Consider the following 20542-nt stretch of genomic DNA (forward strand, 5'->3'; position numbering starts at 1 on the left):
ACAGCAACAGTCCTAGGGGATGTGACCACATGAGGTGGGATCAGCCGCTGGTTTTATGCACTCACCACCTAGTTTATGTAAATGTTTGGAATCTAATGACACATTTGTTAATATGATCAATATCTAAATTGTGGAACTAACATTATTTGAACAATGTTTCTGTGTCAGGTTTATGAATGCCTTTTATGTGCTGAAATCTGAATGTTTATGTTCCACACTATTCATATGGTGAAATCTAACCCCAAGGTGATATATTAAGAGATGGGCACTTTCAAAAGTCATTAGGATTTTTTTTTTTTGCCCTGATTCCAAAACCAGAGAAAGACCTAGCCAAAATACAGAACTACAGGCCAATCTCTTTAATGAGTATAGATATGAAAATCCTCAATCAGATACAGATGAACAGAATGCAGCAAATTATCAAAAAGATCATACAGCATCACTAAGTAGGAATCATTCCAGGGATGCAGGGATGGCTAAACATACACAAATCAATATGCCACATGTTTCTATTTAGAAACAAGGAAAAAATCCACATCATCATATCAATAAATGCAGAAAAAGTATTGACAAAATTTGGAATCCATTCATGATTAAAACACCAGGCAAAATAGGAATAGAAGGTGTTTATTTCAAGAAAAACAAAATACTTAGGAATTAGCTTAACTGAGGAAATGAAAGACTTCTACAACAAAAACTGTAGTACTCTGAAAAAATAGGTTGAAGTGGATATCAGAACATAGAAAGATATCTCCAGTTTCTGGATAGGCAGAACAAATGTAGTCAAAATGGTCATACTTCCTAAACTGTTCTATAGATTTAATGAAGTCCCAATCAAAATACCAGTAATACAGTTTTGAGAACTGGAAAAGTCATCCTGAAATTCATATGGAATCAGAATAGACCTAGAATAGCAAAAACAATTCTGGGGAACAGGACAAAGCAGGGAGCATCACAATCCCAGACTTCAGGTAATATCACAAAATTACAGTGACAAAAACAGCATGGTATTGGCAAAACAGAAAAACTAGACTCATGGATAAATGGAACAGAACAGAAAGAAACAGAAAAAAATGCTAGGCACACTTAGCTATGTTATCTTTGACGAACGGGCCAAATCCCTTTGCTGGAGGAAAGATAGCCTCTTTAATAGATGGTATTGGGAAAATTAGCTATTCACATGCCAAAGCATATGGAATATAGACCCATATCTTTCACCATGCACTAAACTAAAATGAAAATGAATCCAAGATCTAAACATTAGAATAGAAACATCTAATCTGCTGGAAGATAAAATAGATAACTCTTCAAGACATGGGTGTAGGCAAAGACTTTCTGAATAAAACCTTAATTGCAAAAGAAATAATACCAAGAATCAACAAAGTAAAAAGCTTCCACTTAGCAAAGGAAATCACTAACAGAGTGAAGAGACAACCTACAGAATGGAAATTTTTTTTTCCAACCATTCCTTAGAAAAATACTAATATCTAGGAAATATAAAAAACTCAAAAAATTAGATCTCCAAATTTAAAAACCCAATCAAAAATGGGCACCTGAAATGAATAGACATCTCTGAAGAAGAAATACAAATGACCAATAAATACATGAAAAATGTTCAACATTGCCGGTCATGTGAGAAATGCAAATTAAAAGAACGCTGAGATTACATCTTACTCTGAAAAGAATGGCTACCACCAAGAAATCAACTAATAACAAAAGCTGGTGAGGTTGTTGAGAGAAAGAAACTTTTCTCCATTGTTGGTGGGACTATAAGCTGATATAAACCCTATGGAAATCAGAATGGAGATTCCTTAAAAAACTAAAAATAGAAGTTCCATTCTACCCAGCTATTCCCCTTCTAGGTATTTTCCCAAAGGAGTTAAAGACATTATACCATAGTGATTCATGCATACCCATGTTTATAGCAGTGCAATTAATTCATAATAGCTAAATGTCAGAAAGAGCCTATATGTCTATTAATAATGGATAAAAAGTGTATTTTTCACAGTAGAGTACTAGTTGCCATAACGAAGCATAATCTTGAGTCATTTGTAGGAAAATGAATGCACCTTGAGATGAATACTGTTAAGTGAAGTAAATTACACACATGAGATTAAATATTGTACAGTTTCTCTCATATGAAAAACTATATATATGCATATATATAGTATGAAATAAGTAGCAATTATAATAAGTAGCAACTATGTAATAAGTAGCAATTATGAAATAAGGAAAAAAGAGAAAAACATTATTGTAATCCAGTGTAAACAATGTATCTAAACATGTACCTTGACTTGGTATAATTACCTTACATGTCTTATAGGTTTGTTGCCCCATTGGTCTGGTTTTCAATCTGTATATATGATAATTAACTATATAAGGCCTCACAAGATAAACAAATAAATCTGATATTGGAAAAGTAAAAGGGGGTACAGCGTAGGGGGAAAAGAATTGAGATGTGTTATGTGCTTGCACTAATTCCCTACACTAAATGTAATCATTGCGTACTACAAGCATATACTACTTAAAGAAAAAAAAGAAAGAGTTATTAGGGTTTTACCTCCATGAGTAGCACTGGTGCCTTTATATAAGGACTTGAAGGAACTTACCACCTTGTAGAGATGTATCAGGCAGCTACCACATATGAGGAAGTGTCCTTATCATATGCTAAATCTGCTGGAATCCTAATCTTGAACTTATATTGGAACTGGGAGCAATGAATTCTTTGTTTATAAATTATCCAGTCTCAGATATTTTGTTATAGCAGCCCAAATGGTCTAAAATGTACTACTTACTTAATCTCCAAAACAACAACTTCAGGAAAAAAATCATATTAATTTTGCAGGTATGGAAATCAATGTACTGAGAGATTGTAAGACTTTCTCAAGTCCCAGATAGAAAGTTGGAGCCAGAAAGAGAGAAAGAGTCCTGGAAATTCCTGCCAGCATGAATCTTTGTAATATTAGAGTTTAGAGAGTTAACCAGTGGCAAAGTATGTTTTGTATGGCTGGTCTGTCTAATTTATATTAGTCAATCTCTGAGAAAGGGACTGGGGATATAGCTCAGTGGCACAGCTCCTGCCTGGAAAGTGTAAGATCATGAGTTTGATTCCCAGTGGCGGGGGAAAAATCTCTGAGAAACGTACTTTATTGAATGCACAGAAGGATGGGCGATGGCAGTATAGATAAAGAGGTACCAAAATTTTGTTTCAATGGATTTATACTCTTATTGAGAATTACTTGTAGTTCTCAGACAGCTCAAACCAAATTCTATTAATGTTTTTTGACATTCTGAAACTTTCCTGTGCAATGCTGTAACTACTGGCTATACATGGTTATTTAATTAAAATTAATTAATGCTCTATAAAAATGTGATTCCTCAGATATATATTAGATACATTTCAAGTGCTCTTTTGCTACATGTGGCTAATGGCTGCCATATTGATCAGTGTAGAAAGAAAAATTATTTCCATCATTGATGAAAGTTTTACAGGACAGGGCTATCTTGAAAAGTCATTTAATTTACCAGAAAGGTCACTTAAACCCTTTTCTTATCTCATTTCTCTTTTTCATTTTCTTTTTTTTAATTTTAAAGAGTAAAAGAAGGACAACATAGCAATAGGGGGATTCACAGAATTACAGACAAAGTGGTAGGACATTATCAACGGTTGTTATTTTACCTATTGGTATCTTCAAGATAGTTTCTCAGGAAAACAAATAGACAAATAATAGTGAGTTACAGACAAAAATGGCAGAAAATTATCAATGGTTGTTATACTACAGCTTGGATTCTCCAAAGTGGTCTCTAGGGAAAACAAATAGAGCTATACATGAGTGATCAGTCAAATAATCATTGACTATTCTCAATGGTTGTTGTTGAAAACACACAGTAACAAACATGCATCCACTTATGAAATAGCATAGGAACAATATAAACAGTACAGAGTTATGGACAGATTGATAGGAAATCAGCAATGGCTGCTGCAATACATGTTGGCATCCTCAAAGTGGCTCCTCAGGAAAACAAAGATATGCAAGAAAGATCCAACAAGTAGTTACAGCCCAAGGGTTGCAAAAAATAGCGGATTACCTCCTCATCAGTGACTCCCCTCACTGAGGCGTGACTGCTGGAAGGAAGGCCAGGACCGAAAAGAAGGACCTAGAGACCTGCACCAGTGTCCAGCAATGGGCCGTCCACTTTTTCCTCTATAGTCATGATTACGCGGGGCTCCTCCTTGGAGACAACGGTCTGGCCAGAGAGAGAAGGCAGAGTATGCCCTGGGCCCCTTCATTCCCGCTGGACCAGCTGGTAGGAGGAGTCGGAGCCCTGAGGCCCCCTCTAGAGGGCAGCCCGACCTCCAGTGGCCACCCCCACAGTCAGGGCACGGCCCAGGGGGCCTCCCAGGGCAGTCCCTCCTGAGGTGGTTTGGCCGACACAGGCAGCAGACAATGGAGTGGAGGAACCCCTCACTCCCCCACCCCCTGGGGCCCAGAGAACCAGACCCAGGGTCCGCCTCTCCCAGTGTTGCATCAAAGGCAGCCGTCCCCTCTCGGTCTCTCTGCCCTCTCCCCTTGCCTCCCCTTCACCACGGCCACAAAACACTGAGGAGGCAACTCCCACCAGCATCTCAAGCGAGCCATCCGGGGCAAAAGCCATCCTAAGCAGCCCCCTTCCACTGTCTGAGGCTGGCTGAGCAACAACCCCATCCTCAAGAATAGTTTGTCCCTCTACTGAACTGGGATCCAGGGAAGCACGCTTTATCAATGCCTCTTGTCTAAGAAAGCAGAGGGGTGTTCTCTCCAGCCTCCCAGCGCAATGGGACCCCGCAACCACTTAGTGTCCTCTCCCCAAGCGTCAACACAGGCAGCAGGAACAAGTGGATGAAGTCCTCGGCCCGCTGCTCAGTCTCAGCACCATCAGATGCTAAGTGTCCCAGGCAGGTAACCTAGACACATACCTTCTCCATGAAGGCGGTTCTACAGAATCTGAATACTGGGCACCCATATAATCCATGAAGTCTCGGTGCAGACCTCTCCGGAGATCCACTCGCTCCTTCATCACAGCCTGTACAGTTAGAGGAAGAATGGCCTCCGGAGGGGTCTCCCAAGGTACTGTGCAAGGTCCTCCTGGTTTCCAGCTCCCGAATGGCTCCCACGTCCCCAGTCAGCTCGCTCTCTGAGTTGTAGGGCATCGGTACTCTCGTGTTCTCTGAGTCCTTGTTCACCAGCTGCTCCTCCGCTGACTCTGGACCTTTCTGGCTCTCAAGGGCAGGGCCAAGAGTGACCTGCTGTGTGGCATGTTTTCCCAGAGGTTTCTCCAGGCCGGGACGGTTCACGCACAACTCCGGGTGGGCCTCTTGTGTCGGTGCTTCTCTGTGGCATGGCGGTTCTTGACCTCATGGCAGTGGCCAGCCCAAGGGCCGGAGTTCATCTCCACGCCACTTCCCCAGTGCCCACTGCCTGCATTTCCGGGTGCCTGCGCGGCAGGGCCACGTGCAGGCCAGCGAGGGCCGGCTACCTCATTTTTCTTGCTGTTTCATGTATGTTATGCTTGGAAATAACTTCTGACTCCATTAAGAATTTAATGAAAACTATTATCCAGAAAATGCATCTATGAAATTATGCACAGAAATTTGCATAAACTTTTGGTGACTGTGTAATAGTTACCTACTGATGCTTAGAAAATTGCCTCAAAACATAGCAACTTAAAATATCAAGGATTTATTATCACACAGTTCTGTGGTTCAGGAATTTGGGAATTTAATGGTTCTGGCTTAGAACTCTTATTAGACTGCAAGATAGTTGCCAGATATAGTGCATATAAGGATAAGATTCTTAGGTAAATTTAAATTTTAAATAAAAGGTAAATAATTTTTAGCACAATATGTAATTGGGGTATGGGGTTACTGAAAAAATTGTTTGGTGTTTAATTGAAAATCAAATTTAGCTGAGCATCCTATATTTCATCTTACAAGGCTAGGTTCCAGTTAGAGAGTCACATGAAGCTTTTATGCTCATAAATCTGTTCTGAAGATGGCTCACTTTCCTGCCTCATAGGTTAAAGCAGGTTCTTCACAGGAGGCACCTACTCTTTGCCACATGGAACTTTCTGTGTCGTAGACTCAAGGTTGCTGAGTGTCTTCTTGTATGTTAGCTGGCTTCCTCCACAGTGAGTGATTTAAGAGCACACAATATCATTTGTGACCTTCTCTTAGAAGTCATAATCCATTGTTCTGAATTGCACAGGTCAGTGCTATTTGCTGAGGGCATCAATACCAAGAAGCAGGAACCACTGGGGAGCACCATGGTAGCTGGCTCTGCCCAGTGGAATACCTATACAGATTTCATAGAATATCAACTCCGTGAGGGCACAGATCTATTTTTTCTCATTCTTGTAGCCCCAGTGGCTATAACAATGCTCTATAAAATTATAGGTAGTCTGTGAATATTTATTAGGTAAATAAATAATAGAACTCTTGGTCCAGAAGTTTTGAACTAAAGGTCACTTTTGGCTTCTGGATTCTGTAGCAACAAAAGATGCTTCCCCTGAGGAGCATGGGAGTGAGGAGATTAGATTGAAAGCAATAGGAATTTTCAGGGATATTTGACAGGGATGTATTAGCAATGTTTCTAAAAATGGTTGTGATGCTGGTGTTGAATGAGTACCAACTTCTGTGTTGGAAACTTCTCTTTATGTACCTAATTTCATGTATGCCACTGTTTACTTAGGCATCATGGAAAGGATAAAGAACTACTACCCAGCTATGAAGAATGCTAGCATACATGTCCTATCTACACACTCATGGACACGCAGTATTGCGTGAGGTTAAGCATGGAAAGGAAACAATAAAGCTTGGTAGAATTTCAGAAAGGGCCTTTTGCAGAGAAGCACCCGGCATAGTTGTAATGCATAAATTACAGCCCAGGAGAAAATAGATAGGCTAGGGTTTATTATAAGACTGTATTTTAGAAAGAGTGTGTGTAGTAATTCAGAGCTGACAGATATGAGAGGACGGGGTTACATGTGGAAATAACAGTAGCCCTCTTTTTACTGCAGGTAACTGTGTCAAGCTCTGTCACTTTTTGGTGTGTGCTGGGTCTTAAGCATCCTGAAATAGAGGACTTACCTGGGCAAAGCCATGTGACCATCACCACTCTCATCACAGGCTTGTTTTGAAATGAATTTATGAGGTTTTTTTTTTTTACCAGTGGAAGCCACTAAGGAGACTGTAGAGAATGAAGACATTCCTACCCAAGATTCCCATCTGGGCCACCATCTTTTCACAAATTTATGAGTTAATACTATGATGGTAGGAGTCAGTTTTAGAAAAAGCCTAGCGGTTTATTTCTTGATGGCTTACAGAGGGATACTTGTCTCTTTGCACCTTCTCAGGAGGGTCTGCAAGGCAGCTTCGGCTGCCCTTTGGACACTGATGCAGGGGTCGAGCCGAAGTGCTTGGAGCCCTGAAATGGAAAGAATAGCTAGGATAAGTGAACGAAGAGAGCCAAACCCCAGCAGCAAGAACATCCTGACCAAGTGCCTGATTTACGAGGCACTGTAAAGCTATCACTGAGAGTCAAACCCATGTGGGACTCAGGTCCTAATGCTCAAAATTTACTCTCTCTTTCTCTCTCTTTTTTTTTTTCCAATACCGGGAATCAAACTCACAACCTCGTGCTTGCCAGGCACGCGCTGCGCCACTGAGCTAAATCCCCAGCCCCTCAAAATTTACTCTCACAGAGAGAATTTGAAGCTACGAGTCGAGAAACTCTCTCAACACTGAAAAAAGGGAAGAGTGGCTAGGAGTATAGTTCAGCGGTAAAAGTCTGGCCTTAGTGTGAGTGAGGCCCTGGGCTCGATTTACAGAGAGAGAGAGAGAGAGTGAGAGAGGGAGAAAGAGAGAGAGGAGGCAAGGGGCATGGGGCAGGGGGGAGTGGGGAGCGGCGAGGGGGAGGGGGAAAGGAGGAGATCCTGAGCTGTGATCAGTAGGTTTACACAATTAGAAAACCATAGTCCATTGGGAATGACACAAAGTTTTGTAGCTGGAGCTTGCTTTAAATTGTGTAGAAATTTTAAAGTCTAGAGGTCATCAGAGACAATGATTGTTTACTGAGATTTTCTAGGGATGGATCTGATTAAAATATGTTCTGTGCATGTATGAAACTCCATCAAACTCCAATATTTTATAAAATTAATAAGCACTAATAACTACATTTTATAAAAGATTTTCGGTTCCTGGGCTCATATGGAATTTGAAGCTATAACAGCTTTTCTTCCCCTAAAATATAATAGTAGGCTGGGTGGAAGCTAGGTTGGCACTCACGCGTGGTCAGCTGTTCTCTGTCTAATAACTCCATATATTGGCTGGTCAAATTGAGGACTATGGCATCTAAATTCAATGGAGAAAAAGTGGATCATGTAAGACTCTTTACCTGATCAGAAACTAGACAGTCTGGTGAGGGAATAAGCGGATTCTGTAACTCCCTCGCATCCCTTTCCTAGGGAGGTGTTAGGAGAATCTTTACTGGGTTTTGAGCCCTGTGGCTGGAAATGGTCATTCATCCCAAGTGTATATGGGAAAACTCACACAATGGACTTCCTGCGGGGGTAGGCATTTTAGGCTTTAAACTTGTGTCAGTATATCCTTCCATTAAACAAATTTATAGTGTAGTTGTGGCAATCATATGTACAATCCAGTAAGGAATCCATAGGTTTTAATCTGGTTTTAAAGATGTCTGAGAGAGTGGCTTATTAACTCTAGGCTGGGTTGATTGGAACAGTCCACAGGATCTAACAGAATTTCATAATGGAAAGTCTTCAGAGATTCATTTGACTTTTTTCTCCACATTAGCAATTTGACAGAGAGGTAACACAGACAAGTTAACTGTCCAGAATCACATCGCAGAACCAAGATCTGCTGGTCCTCACATCAACATGCATTCTACTTGTATCATGTTGCTGCTCACCCTCTCAGCTTGAAACGAGGCTGGAATGCTGAGTACGGTTTCAATTAAGGGAGGAGTTGAGGACAGCATGAAAAGGCAGCAGGCTTGGAGCCAAGACTTGGGGGAAATGGAAAAGCAATGACTGGGAACCAAGAAGAGCATGGAAAGTTCAGTGGGGGGACCCTCGGATGGGAGGACAGTGAATGTTGGTAAGGGAAGCGAAAGGTCAAGAGGTTATAAGCTTTTGTCTTTGAAAGAAAACACATTCTCTTACTGGTTTTTTTCAGGGGAGGGGTTGGGAACTGAGGGTCATACCAATCATACCAGTGTTCAGCCTTGGGTAGATTTTTCAAAACAAACACTAGATAGGAAAGCACAGACATCTCTGAACAGGGAATGCGGATGCGAGCTCACCTGTGAGTTTGACAGCTGTGCTCCTGACCACCTCCCAGCTGCTTGTGAAAAAGGTGAATGAGTGTGTATGGAGGATCCACAGAATTTCCTGATTTTTCTTTGCCTACAAGAGATGAATATTACAAAGAGGGCAACTGGAAAGTGACTGTGGAGGTTGAACTAATTGTGTCAACTTGATTGGTTTAAGAAGCACCAAGGGAATTAATGAAGTACACGTCTGGGTGTCCCTGGGTGGCACGGAGATGTGACCTTAGGTGCTACATCTATTTTCTCGCTTCTCCCTCTCTGGCACTGTCCCCTGCTGTCCTTCCTGGCTGCTTTCAGCTGAGCACTTTTGCTCTGCCATGGCCTCCTGCCGTGGCGTTTCTGCTTCAGAGCTAAATACCACCCACTGAACCCCCTGAAACTGAGCCAAATCCAATCTTTCTCTTAAATTGTGGGTATCTGGTACACTGTCCCAGTAATGGGAAAGCTGCGTAATACACTTATCCTTTGTTTTCATCATCTTATAAGTCCTCAAATGGTAACTCTAAAGGCCAGTGAACATTCATGCAGCCATTAATTAATTAATTAATTAATTGAAAGTTATCTTACAGCAATTTCAATTTCAGTTTATTCAGGATGGCACTAGGGAGTAAGAACTAATCAACAGATGTAAGTTTCTGGAGCCTAGGAGAGCAGATCCCATTGCTAGCAGAAAAGAGAAGAGGGCAGTGCGGGCAGAATCATTGTGATCCTTGCAAGACAGGCTCAGCTCTGGCCAGAGATTCTTTGTTATGTTGCATGATTGGTTTGCACTCCTGTTCTGCCTTTTTCAAGTAGCATCTGCTGCGCACTCACCAGTTTCACACAAAATTGCCTATAGAAATCTCTTGCTCTTGGTAGGTCTTGATCAAGGAGATGGTCTAGTATCCCATACAGTTCCTGAAGGCCCACGAAAGGGAAGCAGGTGATCAAGACATCACGACAAGCCTAGGAAACAGTTTTGTGGGTCACAATCTATAAGGCAGGGATCTCATTCCAGAAGGGAAGAAATGCTGAGTAGTACTGGGGAACTAGTAGTAAAAGTCAGTGATTCACAGAGCATTACAATCACTTCCAGTGATTTTTTTTCCAGTTTCAAGGATGGACCAGCAAACTTGGGAAGAGATGACAAGAAAGAACCCAGAACTGGGGAAACAGTTTTCAGGCTCAGGTCTGAGGAGTGAGTTCAGATCTGGCTTCCATTTCAACTAGATCAGGCTTATTGGTACCTTTTAACCCTGGGAAGAACAGAAGGTGCAGGTGTCTGTGGAGGCCACTTACAGCTCCAATCTTGGGGTTGGGATCCCAGAGGTGGAGGAGGAAGGAAATCATGCTCTTTTTAATCTCTTCTGCAAAAAATGCCTTCCACTGTCTTCCTGTTAGGGATGCCAGATTCTCAAATAAGATGATGGCCGTCAGTCTCACGTCATCTTGCTCCTGTGGCAACAAGAGCATCTTTTCATATGCTGTTCCCTGACAGTACCACCAGGGAACCTGCCCTGCCCTGCCCCACTTTATTAATGAAAGTCAGAAGCATGGGCAATGTTCTCTATGAATTAAAATAAATACATATATATCTTCCTTCTGGAAGTTTTGTTCTCAAATCTCATAAATTAAAACCAAACAAAAAAAAAAACCATGAGCCTGGGTTTTCAGTGATGCTATCGAGCCACAGGTTTGATTTCTGTCTTTGAGTAACTAGTGAGAAGGTATCGCTGCAGGGCTGCTCAGCATTGGCACCAGGATGCTAGAGAAGATTTGTGTCAACTTTGAACAAATTAACCTAGTTGCATCATTAGCCTAGAGTTATGGGATCTTGAATCTAAATTGCCTAGGATACTGAACTCTTCTGAGATGTTAAATACTTTTTGCAGGGAGGGCAGAAATTGGGACCTTTGAGTCTCAGGTTAAACAAAAAAGTGCCTGGCTCTTCTCTTGAGTATGTGAAGTTATGGAATTTTCCTGCTTTTTGTCCCGGATGCTAGGTGATGACTTCAAGAAACAAAAGATAAGAATAGGAAGAAAGACTCCTGCTGTCTAATGTGTGTACTTTGCTGATATGGTTTAAAGTCCAGCAAAGCAAAAAAATGAAGTTAGCTGAGTTTTCTGGAAGTTTTGTTTTCAGGCTTAGAAGATTAATCTAATATATGCATATGAACACAGAGGTATAAAAAGAAACATGTTCTGAGTAGTAGACTACTATTTAGATAAGGAAGAAATCTCCCTAGTGCAAGAAACTGAAAGAGTAAATAAAATCTGAAAGGTACAATAGATATTGTGAAAAGGAAAGAAAGTGCTCAGAAGGAAAGAACAACTGAGATGGAGGAAAGGAGAAAAGAAAGAAAGAGGGACAGAAAAAAATATATATATACACAAGATAGTTAAAATAATTGTACTACTAATTTCTGTTGGTTTATTGAAAGGAACAGTTAATGCCTAATTGTTTGGTCAATTTTGCATGTCTATATCTGGTAGTCTGAACAACTACTTTGAAGATAACAATATGCAATATAACTACCACTGTTAATTTCCTATCATCTTGTTTTGAAATTTTGTATCATTTTTATTGTTTTTTTATTCTTTTTAACGTAAAACAAGGAAACTGATATATTCCAGCAAAAGAAGATTACTTATTAGGAAAAGGTCAGAATAGCTAAATGAATGAATGGTAAATATTCTGAATAACAGACATGAAAACAGAAGTGATTCTTTAAATATATTAGGGTTAAGGTCAAGGTATACACTGCATTTGTAAAAGATCTCTCTCTTTTTTATTTTTTAAAGAAAACCAAAAGCAAAATACCCAAAAGGTAAAGACACATTTACTTAAAACAAGAAAAGAAAAACTTTGAAACTTTCCCGCATCAGTGAAAAGAAAGATTATTTTGTTTTGAAACCCTGTATGCTTTTTATTGTTTCTGTCTATGTTGTTGTTATTTTGTTACTGTTTTTTTATTCTCTTTAAAATAAAAAAATGCAAAAAAACCCCCCAAAAAACAAAAAAAAGGAAGAATAATGAAAAAGCAGAAAAAAAAAGTGGCAATAATATTTTAGAGGGTTAACAGAGATATTAAGAAATATATATCAGGTCCAATGTCTTCATTTTTCAATTGATAAAATGGGTCATGGAGTAGTGACTTGTTCAGATAGCGTGGAACATGGCAAGGGGTCTGGTATGTACGTGACAACCATGTTTACATTTCTACTATTTCATTAAGGCAAGTAAAGCATAGTATATTTTGAGAATTCTAAGAATTTATATATGAAAGGGAAGAGATAGAGAAGGAGAGAGAGGTGGGGGGAGAAAGGGAGAGAGAGAGAAAAAGGGACAGTAAAAATGTGGAGATGACATTTTTGTGTTTAATCTTTAGGGAAATATAGGGACAAAGTATCATAGGGTTAAATATACTTGCAGAAAGACAACTTCAATTGACGCTAAGTAGCATGTCATTACCAAGACCTAAATTTTCCAAAGTTTATTTTTATGCAAGTGTGATGGACTCTATGCCTAGTACCAATAAGAAAGTTCTAACCTAATAATCACCAAATATTTAATTTTCTTTCCTTTGTCAAAGCACTGAGAAACATCACCTTGCCCAAAAAACTATTGTGTAGACTGAAGGCTCAATTCTAGATAATTCTTAGTATTAGTTCAGCAACCACCCAAGAGATCTAAAACATGGGGCAGTTAGGAGTGATTTCAGTTCTTTGTTAAAGATTGCTGTAAACTATCTATATAATAAAAATACAATGTCCTTGTTATTTTTACAAAAGATACTAAATTGAGTGGGAGCCTGGCAAAAACTTTTGAGAATAATTTGAGATTTGAAGACAATGTTAGTAAACTAGAGAAAGTGGGAATAAAGCAGAAAGTTGTTTTCAAAGGCTACACTTAGGCTAGTACACAAACTAGGGAAACCACAAAACATAAAACTTGAGCACTATTGACTGTAGACATATATTGCTGATTAAAATCTATAGATTCTATGGTTAGTAAATTTCCAAGAGTCAAAAAGAGATTTTTAAAAAACAGAGTGAATAAATGGGGAAAGGCTGGACTTGATGATAGGTAATTTTTTTCTTTAGATTCTATTCAACAATGTTCAGGATTCATTTAGAGATTGAGCTCAGACACTGTCTTATATGTATTGAGTAGAAGAAGTTAGCTTATGGTGAATAATGAAGGAAATGAAGACTTTTCAGTCATGGAGACTAGAAGGTAAAAAATAATTTAATAAAACCTTAATGTTTATGTAGGAAGCACTAGGAGAGTCAACCAGCAGTTCTCCATTTCCTTTGACAACAGAAGATGAAGAAAGAAGTATAGATCACAAAATAACAAGTGCAAGTTGTGAAGTGAAGTCTTACATTGATGGTGGTGAACAAAACAAAAATAAATACTAGAATGTAGATTCCTGGAAGGTATAAAGGAAATGACTCTCCTGTCCTAGGATTGCCAACTGATCTTTTGAAAACTTAGGGCTATGTACTACATCATATACTGACAGACTCTTTCAGTAGAAGGCCCAACAGTAAATAATTTACACGTTGTTGGTTAGATGGTCTCCGCTGCAGTTAGGGTGGGCTGTCAACTTGATTGGCTTTGGGATCTACCCCGGGGCTTGGCAGAGCAGAAGTCTAAGTGTGGCTGGGTGCGTCATGGAGGTGTGGCCTTGGGGTCTAAGCTGGCTCCTCGCCCTTCCACTTGGAAGTCTTCCCTTGCTCTACTGTCCAGCTGTTGCACACTTAGTAGCTCTCTCTGCCGTGCCCTTGTGCCGTGGTATTTCTTACTTGAAACCAGCTGACCATACGCTGAACCTGGAGACCAAAAGAAACCTCTCCTTCTTTAAGTTGTTGGTGTCATGTGTTGTGTCCAGTGACAGGAAGGTTGACTATTTTAGGCTCTCTACCAGCTAATCAATTCAGCTGGTGGACAGTGAAAGCTGATATAGACAATATATAATCAATGAGGGCGCCCATGTTCTAATAAAACTTTAATCACAGAAACAGTCTCTGGACTTGATTGGGTTCCTGGGCTATACTCTCCTGATTTCTGTATGAAATGAGTCTTTGAATTGGGGAAGTGGAAAGGACAGTACTGGAAGGTAATGTCATCTTTATTCAAGCCCTAATTCCATAGTGAATATTGTCCTAATTTTTGTATTCCCTAAAACAAACCCGGAGATGAGGATTTCAGGGCAAGTACTATGCACCTGGAGGTAAGTTCAGGAAGCAAGTTTGTGGAACAGGCATGATATAGGGACAAGAGCTAAGAAAGGGAACAGTAATGAGTGTGCTGACCTTACAGGCATGTGGTACTCGATCCTTCTGAGGTGTGGAGAAAGTGGGAAATGTATCCAGATTCTTGGTTCTCACTATTTAAGGGTTCTTCCCAGGGTTTTCTTCCCTCACCAATTCCAGCCCACTCTGCTTAGGTCAATAATGATATCCAGGGCAAAAGCACCCTCAGGCAGAAAGACACAGGAAGTCGCCAGCCTGAATGGAATCCTTTGCAGGAGACCTCTGAGCTGGCCAAGGAATACTGGTAGGACATTCACACCGCCTTATACAAGCACTTCCTGAAGCTTTTTCTGTTCATTTACTTCTTCTGAGGAAGGAAGATTCCTAAACAGACTCACTTACATCTTCAAAGAAGGTTCTTGTTTGGAGCACTATCTCCTTGAAGTAGAAGCTCACATCTCTGTCTGTGAGAAGCTCCAGGATCTTTTTGAGAGCCTTCAGGCTTTCACAGACGACGTCAGTGCGAGCCAAATGATACAGGCCTCTGATGACGGATTCCAAAATTATCTGCTTATGCTTCTTCACCTATTTCAAAATAAGGTCTCTTAATCCCAAAGGTTGATTTCTGTATGTCTGGAATGTGGTAGAAGTATCCACACAAGGAAATTGAAATTTTGTTAGTGTTATGTATACTTCAACCCAAGAGCCAGCACTTGAGCAAATGTACTGGGGCTTTCGATTTCTTTGCAAATAGTAAGTGTGGATTAGTAAATTATTTGAAAACTCTACTTCAAGAAGCTATGTCCCTGTGGCAGCCACTTGCCTTGTGAGGGGCCCCAGATGCTGTGTTCCCAAGCCCTCGGATAGCCATTTGCCTGAGTGTGGCATTGGAATCCCAGGCACTCTGGTCCATCAGAATCAGGACGTCTCGAAGGTTCCCATGCTTCCAAAGAATTGGCTCCTTCATGAGCTGAAATGAAAACACCTCTCCAATTTAGTTAAGGAAGTGACCTCCCTTCAGGAGGGTGCCAAATGGATCATAAGTACAATCACACAGAGGGTCTCATTGCTGTGGAGCCCAGGAAGAAGCCCATGGGTCTGGACTCTGGATATGAGCAGCCTGCAGTCAAGGTTATGTGGTGATGAGAACAGTAATACCTAGACCAGAGCATGCTTCTAGTCTCAGTGGAACAACAGTGTCTGGACAACAGCAGTTACTGATGTGCTCCTCCTCTGGACTGGCTGAGCCAGCCTTTACTCTAGAATTGGAAGGGTATTATTTTGATCACTTTTTGTTTTGTCCCTCCCAAATTTGTTTTTCTCCCTTTTTTGCCTTGAGAAGTTTGTTTCTGCAGACAAATGTCCAGTGGTGGTTTGGGGAAGTTTCCTTTTTCTCTTCCAGTCCCTGCTAGCTATCTCTGGCAGGAGTTGTTCCCTCAAGCTCCCTTTGAAGGTCTCTCTTCCACATTCAGCTCTCACTAAGCTCGAGACCCATAGAATACCCCAGGGGACCCAGTGAGCATGCACCGATGGCTGCTCTTGCTTGCCTCAGAGAAGAAAGCTGTGCCTGTTATGCGGTAGTTCTCTGAAGAGGAAGTGAGAGAGGGGAGGAGATGCTCCATGATGTCCAGTATGATGGCATGTTGCCAGACTGCCATGCTCCTAGGAAATGCAAAGTTTATCAAAGTTCTTTTCTCTAAACACTGGAAGGAAATAATGTATTTATTCCTCAGGCAATACTTTATCTAAAAAGGAACATGTGATTAAAGACCACCAAGTATCCAAATATCAAGTATCCAAATAAAAGTAGCCTGCCTAAAGCTTCCACTTGAATTGCTTCTTTTTGTGGGGAAGGGTGAGCTTGGTTTGATCCCAGGACCCTTCTGAGGCACCTTTCCTCTTTCTTTCCTGATAGTCTCCTTGACTACAAATCCTAGGTCAGTCAATTACTCTTAGCAAATTTGATTGTATTACATTTTCATTCTTTACTTTTGATTTTCTCCTTGGTATCTACCCAGTCCTACAATATATTCACATTACCTGGCCAGAGCGCATACTCCTGTATGATGGGTATCAGGATTGCTAAGCAGAGTCCATAAATTTTCCCCCTCCTCAGATTCTTTTGCAAGGCCTTCTCGCATGGCTTGGGCTTGCAAGCATTTCAGAGTTACAGTTGAGAGCCTAAGGGAAAGGGTAGGTATCTCAGACGTAAGTAAACACCACACAGAGACTTGTGATTTCCCAAGTTCTCTGCTCCTGCTCCCTAGAATGTACTCTTAAAATTGGGTTAATGGATGTGTGGGACAGAAAACCAGGCAGCCCTGTTCTCATGCTTTTTCATCTTGGGTCAAAGGGGATATTCAAATGACATTAGCTGGTAAATAATAAATAATGTCATAGAATCTTATCAACCCCCCAATGAGAAAAAAGTCCCTAAGAATGAAATTTAAAAATATGATATTTCCCTCATGCTCAAATAGTACCTTTAAAATCAAGATGCATTTTCAAAGTAGATTTGAAGTGCAATTGCTGTTGGACAGACAATAATTGTGATATAGTTGTCATCTCTGCATTCACATGTGTGTGCTTGGATTTAGGTATAGCTCTTTACCCTTTTGTCATTTTAGTAGTTACATGTGTTGTTGGAGCTACATGTGTGGGGTCTAAATGCTATCTAAAAGTCTTTTAGAAGGTTGTACCATGACATTGGAATGAAAAGTTAGGCAAAGGTAAAGGAAACAAATCAACACGATATAGGATGAATATCTAAACCTAGCAATCCTCAAAGAGCTTTTTGAGAAGCATAAAATGAAAATTTAAAAGTATAAGAAAGCTGATTATGGATTATTTGGGAATCTTTTTTTCTGAATGGTACAGAAAATAATGCTTCTCTCAACTGCTGAACTCTTAGATTTGATGACATATGGTAATTTTTTCCATTTTTCTTCTTGCCTTAGTAAACTTAAATATCACAGAATTTGAGCTTTTCTAGAGTAATCTTAACAAAAAGAGACAAGAGAAAGAGTGGGCCCTCCAGGCAAGGAAGCACAGCCTCTTATTCCTTATGTTCTCGATCTGGCCAGCTACATTTGGTAAAAAAAGAACTACAAGCCTTGGTGTCACAGCATCATGGAACCCTTGCTTCTTCTGAAGTATTTGACACTGGCTTGCACAGCCCCTCTCGGGAGCTTGGGATAAGGAGCACACTGGAAGCCGCCCCTTGCTGGGCCATTTACCTGCAGGGGTCTGGGTCCTGCTGCCGTTCCCCCTGTTGCATCACGCGCCGCCTGCTGCTGAAGGCAGAAGTGGGCATCTTCTGGCCCAGTGTGCAGCTGACCAGCTTCAGGAGGAGAGTGAACAGCTCTGGATACAACGTAGTGATTGGGATGCCTCCTGAGACCACTTCATACATAGCACAGGACACCTGAGGGGACAAAGGAGCTCTGGTCAGACGGTCTCCTCTCCTGAAGGTCATCTTTTCCCTGGGCCACGTTTTCCAGTCTGTTTTCATCTCCAGTGATTATTTTCCACATTGATAATACTCAGGGTGAAACACACAAAAGGGAGGGCTGTTTGTCTGTAAACTTGATGCGGGCTGTGTTTTGCTCTCAGGACTGCTGTGTTGGCACCACAGCTTCCAGGTGGCACCTGTTATGGAAGATGGAATGTTTTTCAGCATTGCAGTTTTTCAACACAAAATGTTGCTTTGGCGATCTCAAAGGCTTATTTGGAAATATAGGCTCATAGTTTTAGGGCTGGTGAGAAGTTCGCTTCCAAAAATGATCATCCACAGACAAATTTACAAGCAGGAGTAAAGTTAGGATGTGAAAGGAGAAATGTGATGAATGCTACAGCTCCGTATTCCATGGGGGAGTAGATTATGGCATAAGGCACAGTTCCAGGCAAGTGATAAAATGTCCAACTCACTGAAATTGCATCTGTCCCGGCGATGTCGTCTTCTAACCTGGTGTGCAGTTTGTCTGTCAAAGCTCGAATGAGTTTGCCACTGGAGGCTGGGTTTTCTGCCAGCGCCTTCCACAGGGTTTTTGTGTCCCTGGAGAGGCAAGGCAGGAAGTTGATATATAAGGCACAAGTCCCCGGACTGTGAGCTTTCCATCTGACTCACTCTAAGCCCACAGGATGCCTGATCATTTCTAGGGCAGATGGACGGGTTGCCATGCCAGGAGATAATGATGGTTTATTTAACAGTTCAGCACCCTGGTCTTAGGTTTACTGAGGTTTGTTAATGGCCATCAAGATGAAAAACTCTCAAATAGATGCATTTTATCAACTAGGCAGGGAAGGAATATTTACTTTCTAAAATGCACTTATTCCTATGGTGAACCTTTTTTTAAAAAAAACAAACCACAACCCACCTAATTATTATTCAATAAAGATACTTTGCAAACATCGCTTGTGAGTGAAATACCAATTTTTAAACTGCGCAGGGGAGATGTTTTCATTCTTTATTTTCTAAACAATAGTTCTTTCCACAATAATTTTTGTGGAGTGGCTTTTCCTGAGGAAGAGACCAGTCAAGGTAGAGTCTACCTGTCAAAGGGCAGAGGCTTCTGTAGAAGGCTGACAACCACTGCATTCATGTGGAAGCTGGCTATCTGCGAGACAGCTTCTAGCATAAACTGAAAACTTTCCTCCTTTTGTCTGAGAACTGGCATGTGATGGTAAATTGTGCTCAGGATCTCCAGTAACTAAAAAGAAGCCAAACAAAATATTAAGCTTTCATTTCCTTTCTACATGAGCAGCCCAGAGAAGGTACCATCAGCACAGTGTGGGTGGGAGCTTGATGGGTTATAAATATAATTAGAGACAATAACTGATTCTGCACACGGCTTATTTCTCACTCATGAAGACTGTTGAAGAATTGCATGTGTATTCTTAGTTCAGTTACGCGAAAGTCCAGTGCACGAGTGCATGGCACAGGTGCTGTGCTAGGTACTGTGAGAAGGCACTGAACACAGAAGAGAGGGAGCCCTTTTGCAAAAAGAGCAGTGACTCAGCAAAGGCTGCCTGTTAGAACTGGTGTTTTCTACAAAAAGCGTCCTCTGGATATCTTGATTGTTAATTTGGGAATATAGATACCTAGGTATGCTTTGGAGCTGATAAGAAATTTATTTCCAAAAATGATCAACCACACATGACACAGGAATGCACTCCGGGCAGTCAGAAGGTGGTGACTGCACTCATTGGGAGGAGCATTGGGCCTGGGTCTTAAAGTGTGTGTAACAATTTCAAAGGGCAAAGTGGAAATGGAAGAGGAGGGTATCCTTGTCAGAAAAACACCAGTAAAGATTTAAAATTAAAAAAAAAAAAGTGGCAGAAAATAGAGGATTTTTAGGGTACTGAAACTATTCTGCATGATATAGCGGTGGATATATGTCGTTATACACTTTCCAAAACACAAACCTTATCTTCTGTGTAAAACAAACTTTTCCTAAACACACAAATACATGGGCATTCCATGTTTATCAGCCTTGACTCTGCCATGCCTAGCCAGTGTCTATCACATAGGATGTGCTCAATAAATGGTTTTAAAACAATGTATTGGAAAGTAATTAGCACAGAAGTATTTTCTTTTCCTTCCCTCCCTTCCTTGCTTCTTTTCTTCCTCCCTTCCTTGCTCCCTCCCTCTTTTATTTTCTTTTTGTGACATCAGGGGTTCATCTCAGGGCTTTGGCCTGAGCTACATTCCCAGCCCTTTTTATTTTGTATTTTGAGATAGGGTCTTGCTAAGTTACTGAGTTCTCTGTTGCCCAGGCTGGTGTTGATCTTGTGATCTAGAGTGCTAAAATTAAGTCATGTGCCACCATACCTGGGTAGCACAGGGGTAACTTTTAATTCCTTTACATAAAAGTTATATTTTGGAGAATTTTTAAATCAAAAGTGATTGGCTAGAAGAG

General features: G+C 40.8%; 1 protein-coding gene across 4 annotated transcripts in view; it reads right to left on the reverse strand.

The window, feature by feature from the left end:
- Positions 1-7315: 7315 nt before the first annotated feature.
- Mroh2b (maestro heat-like repeat family member 2B) overlaps positions 7316-20542 on the reverse strand; it is a 65838-nt gene continuing 52611 nt past the window's right edge. For 3 of the 4 annotated variants that reach the window (XM_005386246.2, XM_013514927.1, XM_005386245.2), the window contains 12 exons: positions 19176-19333; positions 18552-18678; positions 17861-18048; positions 16665-16805; positions 16172-16286; positions 15448-15594; positions 15027-15209; positions 10665-10820; positions 10200-10331; positions 9360-9462; positions 8324-8389; positions 7316-7463 (listed from right to left, as the gene is read on the reverse strand). In XM_005386246.2, coding sequence (XP_005386303.1) covers positions 7357-7463; positions 8324-8389; positions 9360-9462; positions 10200-10331; positions 10665-10820; positions 15027-15209; positions 15448-15594; positions 16172-16286; positions 16665-16805; positions 17861-18048; positions 18552-18678; positions 19176-19333 — 1623 coding nt within the window. In that variant the 3' untranslated portion in view covers positions 7316-7356. The remainder of the gene's footprint in view (positions 7464-8323; positions 8390-9359; positions 9463-10199; positions 10332-10664; positions 10821-15026; positions 15210-15447; positions 15595-16171; positions 16287-16664; positions 16806-17860; positions 18049-18551; positions 18679-19175; positions 19334-20542) is intronic. The other variant, XM_013514925.1, reaches the window with a different exon arrangement.

Source organism: Chinchilla lanigera, unplaced genomic scaffold (assembly GCF_000276665.1).
Source record: "Chinchilla lanigera isolate Chin_1 unplaced genomic scaffold, ChiLan1.0 scaffold00025, whole genome shotgun sequence".
NCBI classification, from domain to species: Eukaryota; Metazoa; Chordata; class Mammalia; order Rodentia; family Chinchillidae; genus Chinchilla; species Chinchilla lanigera.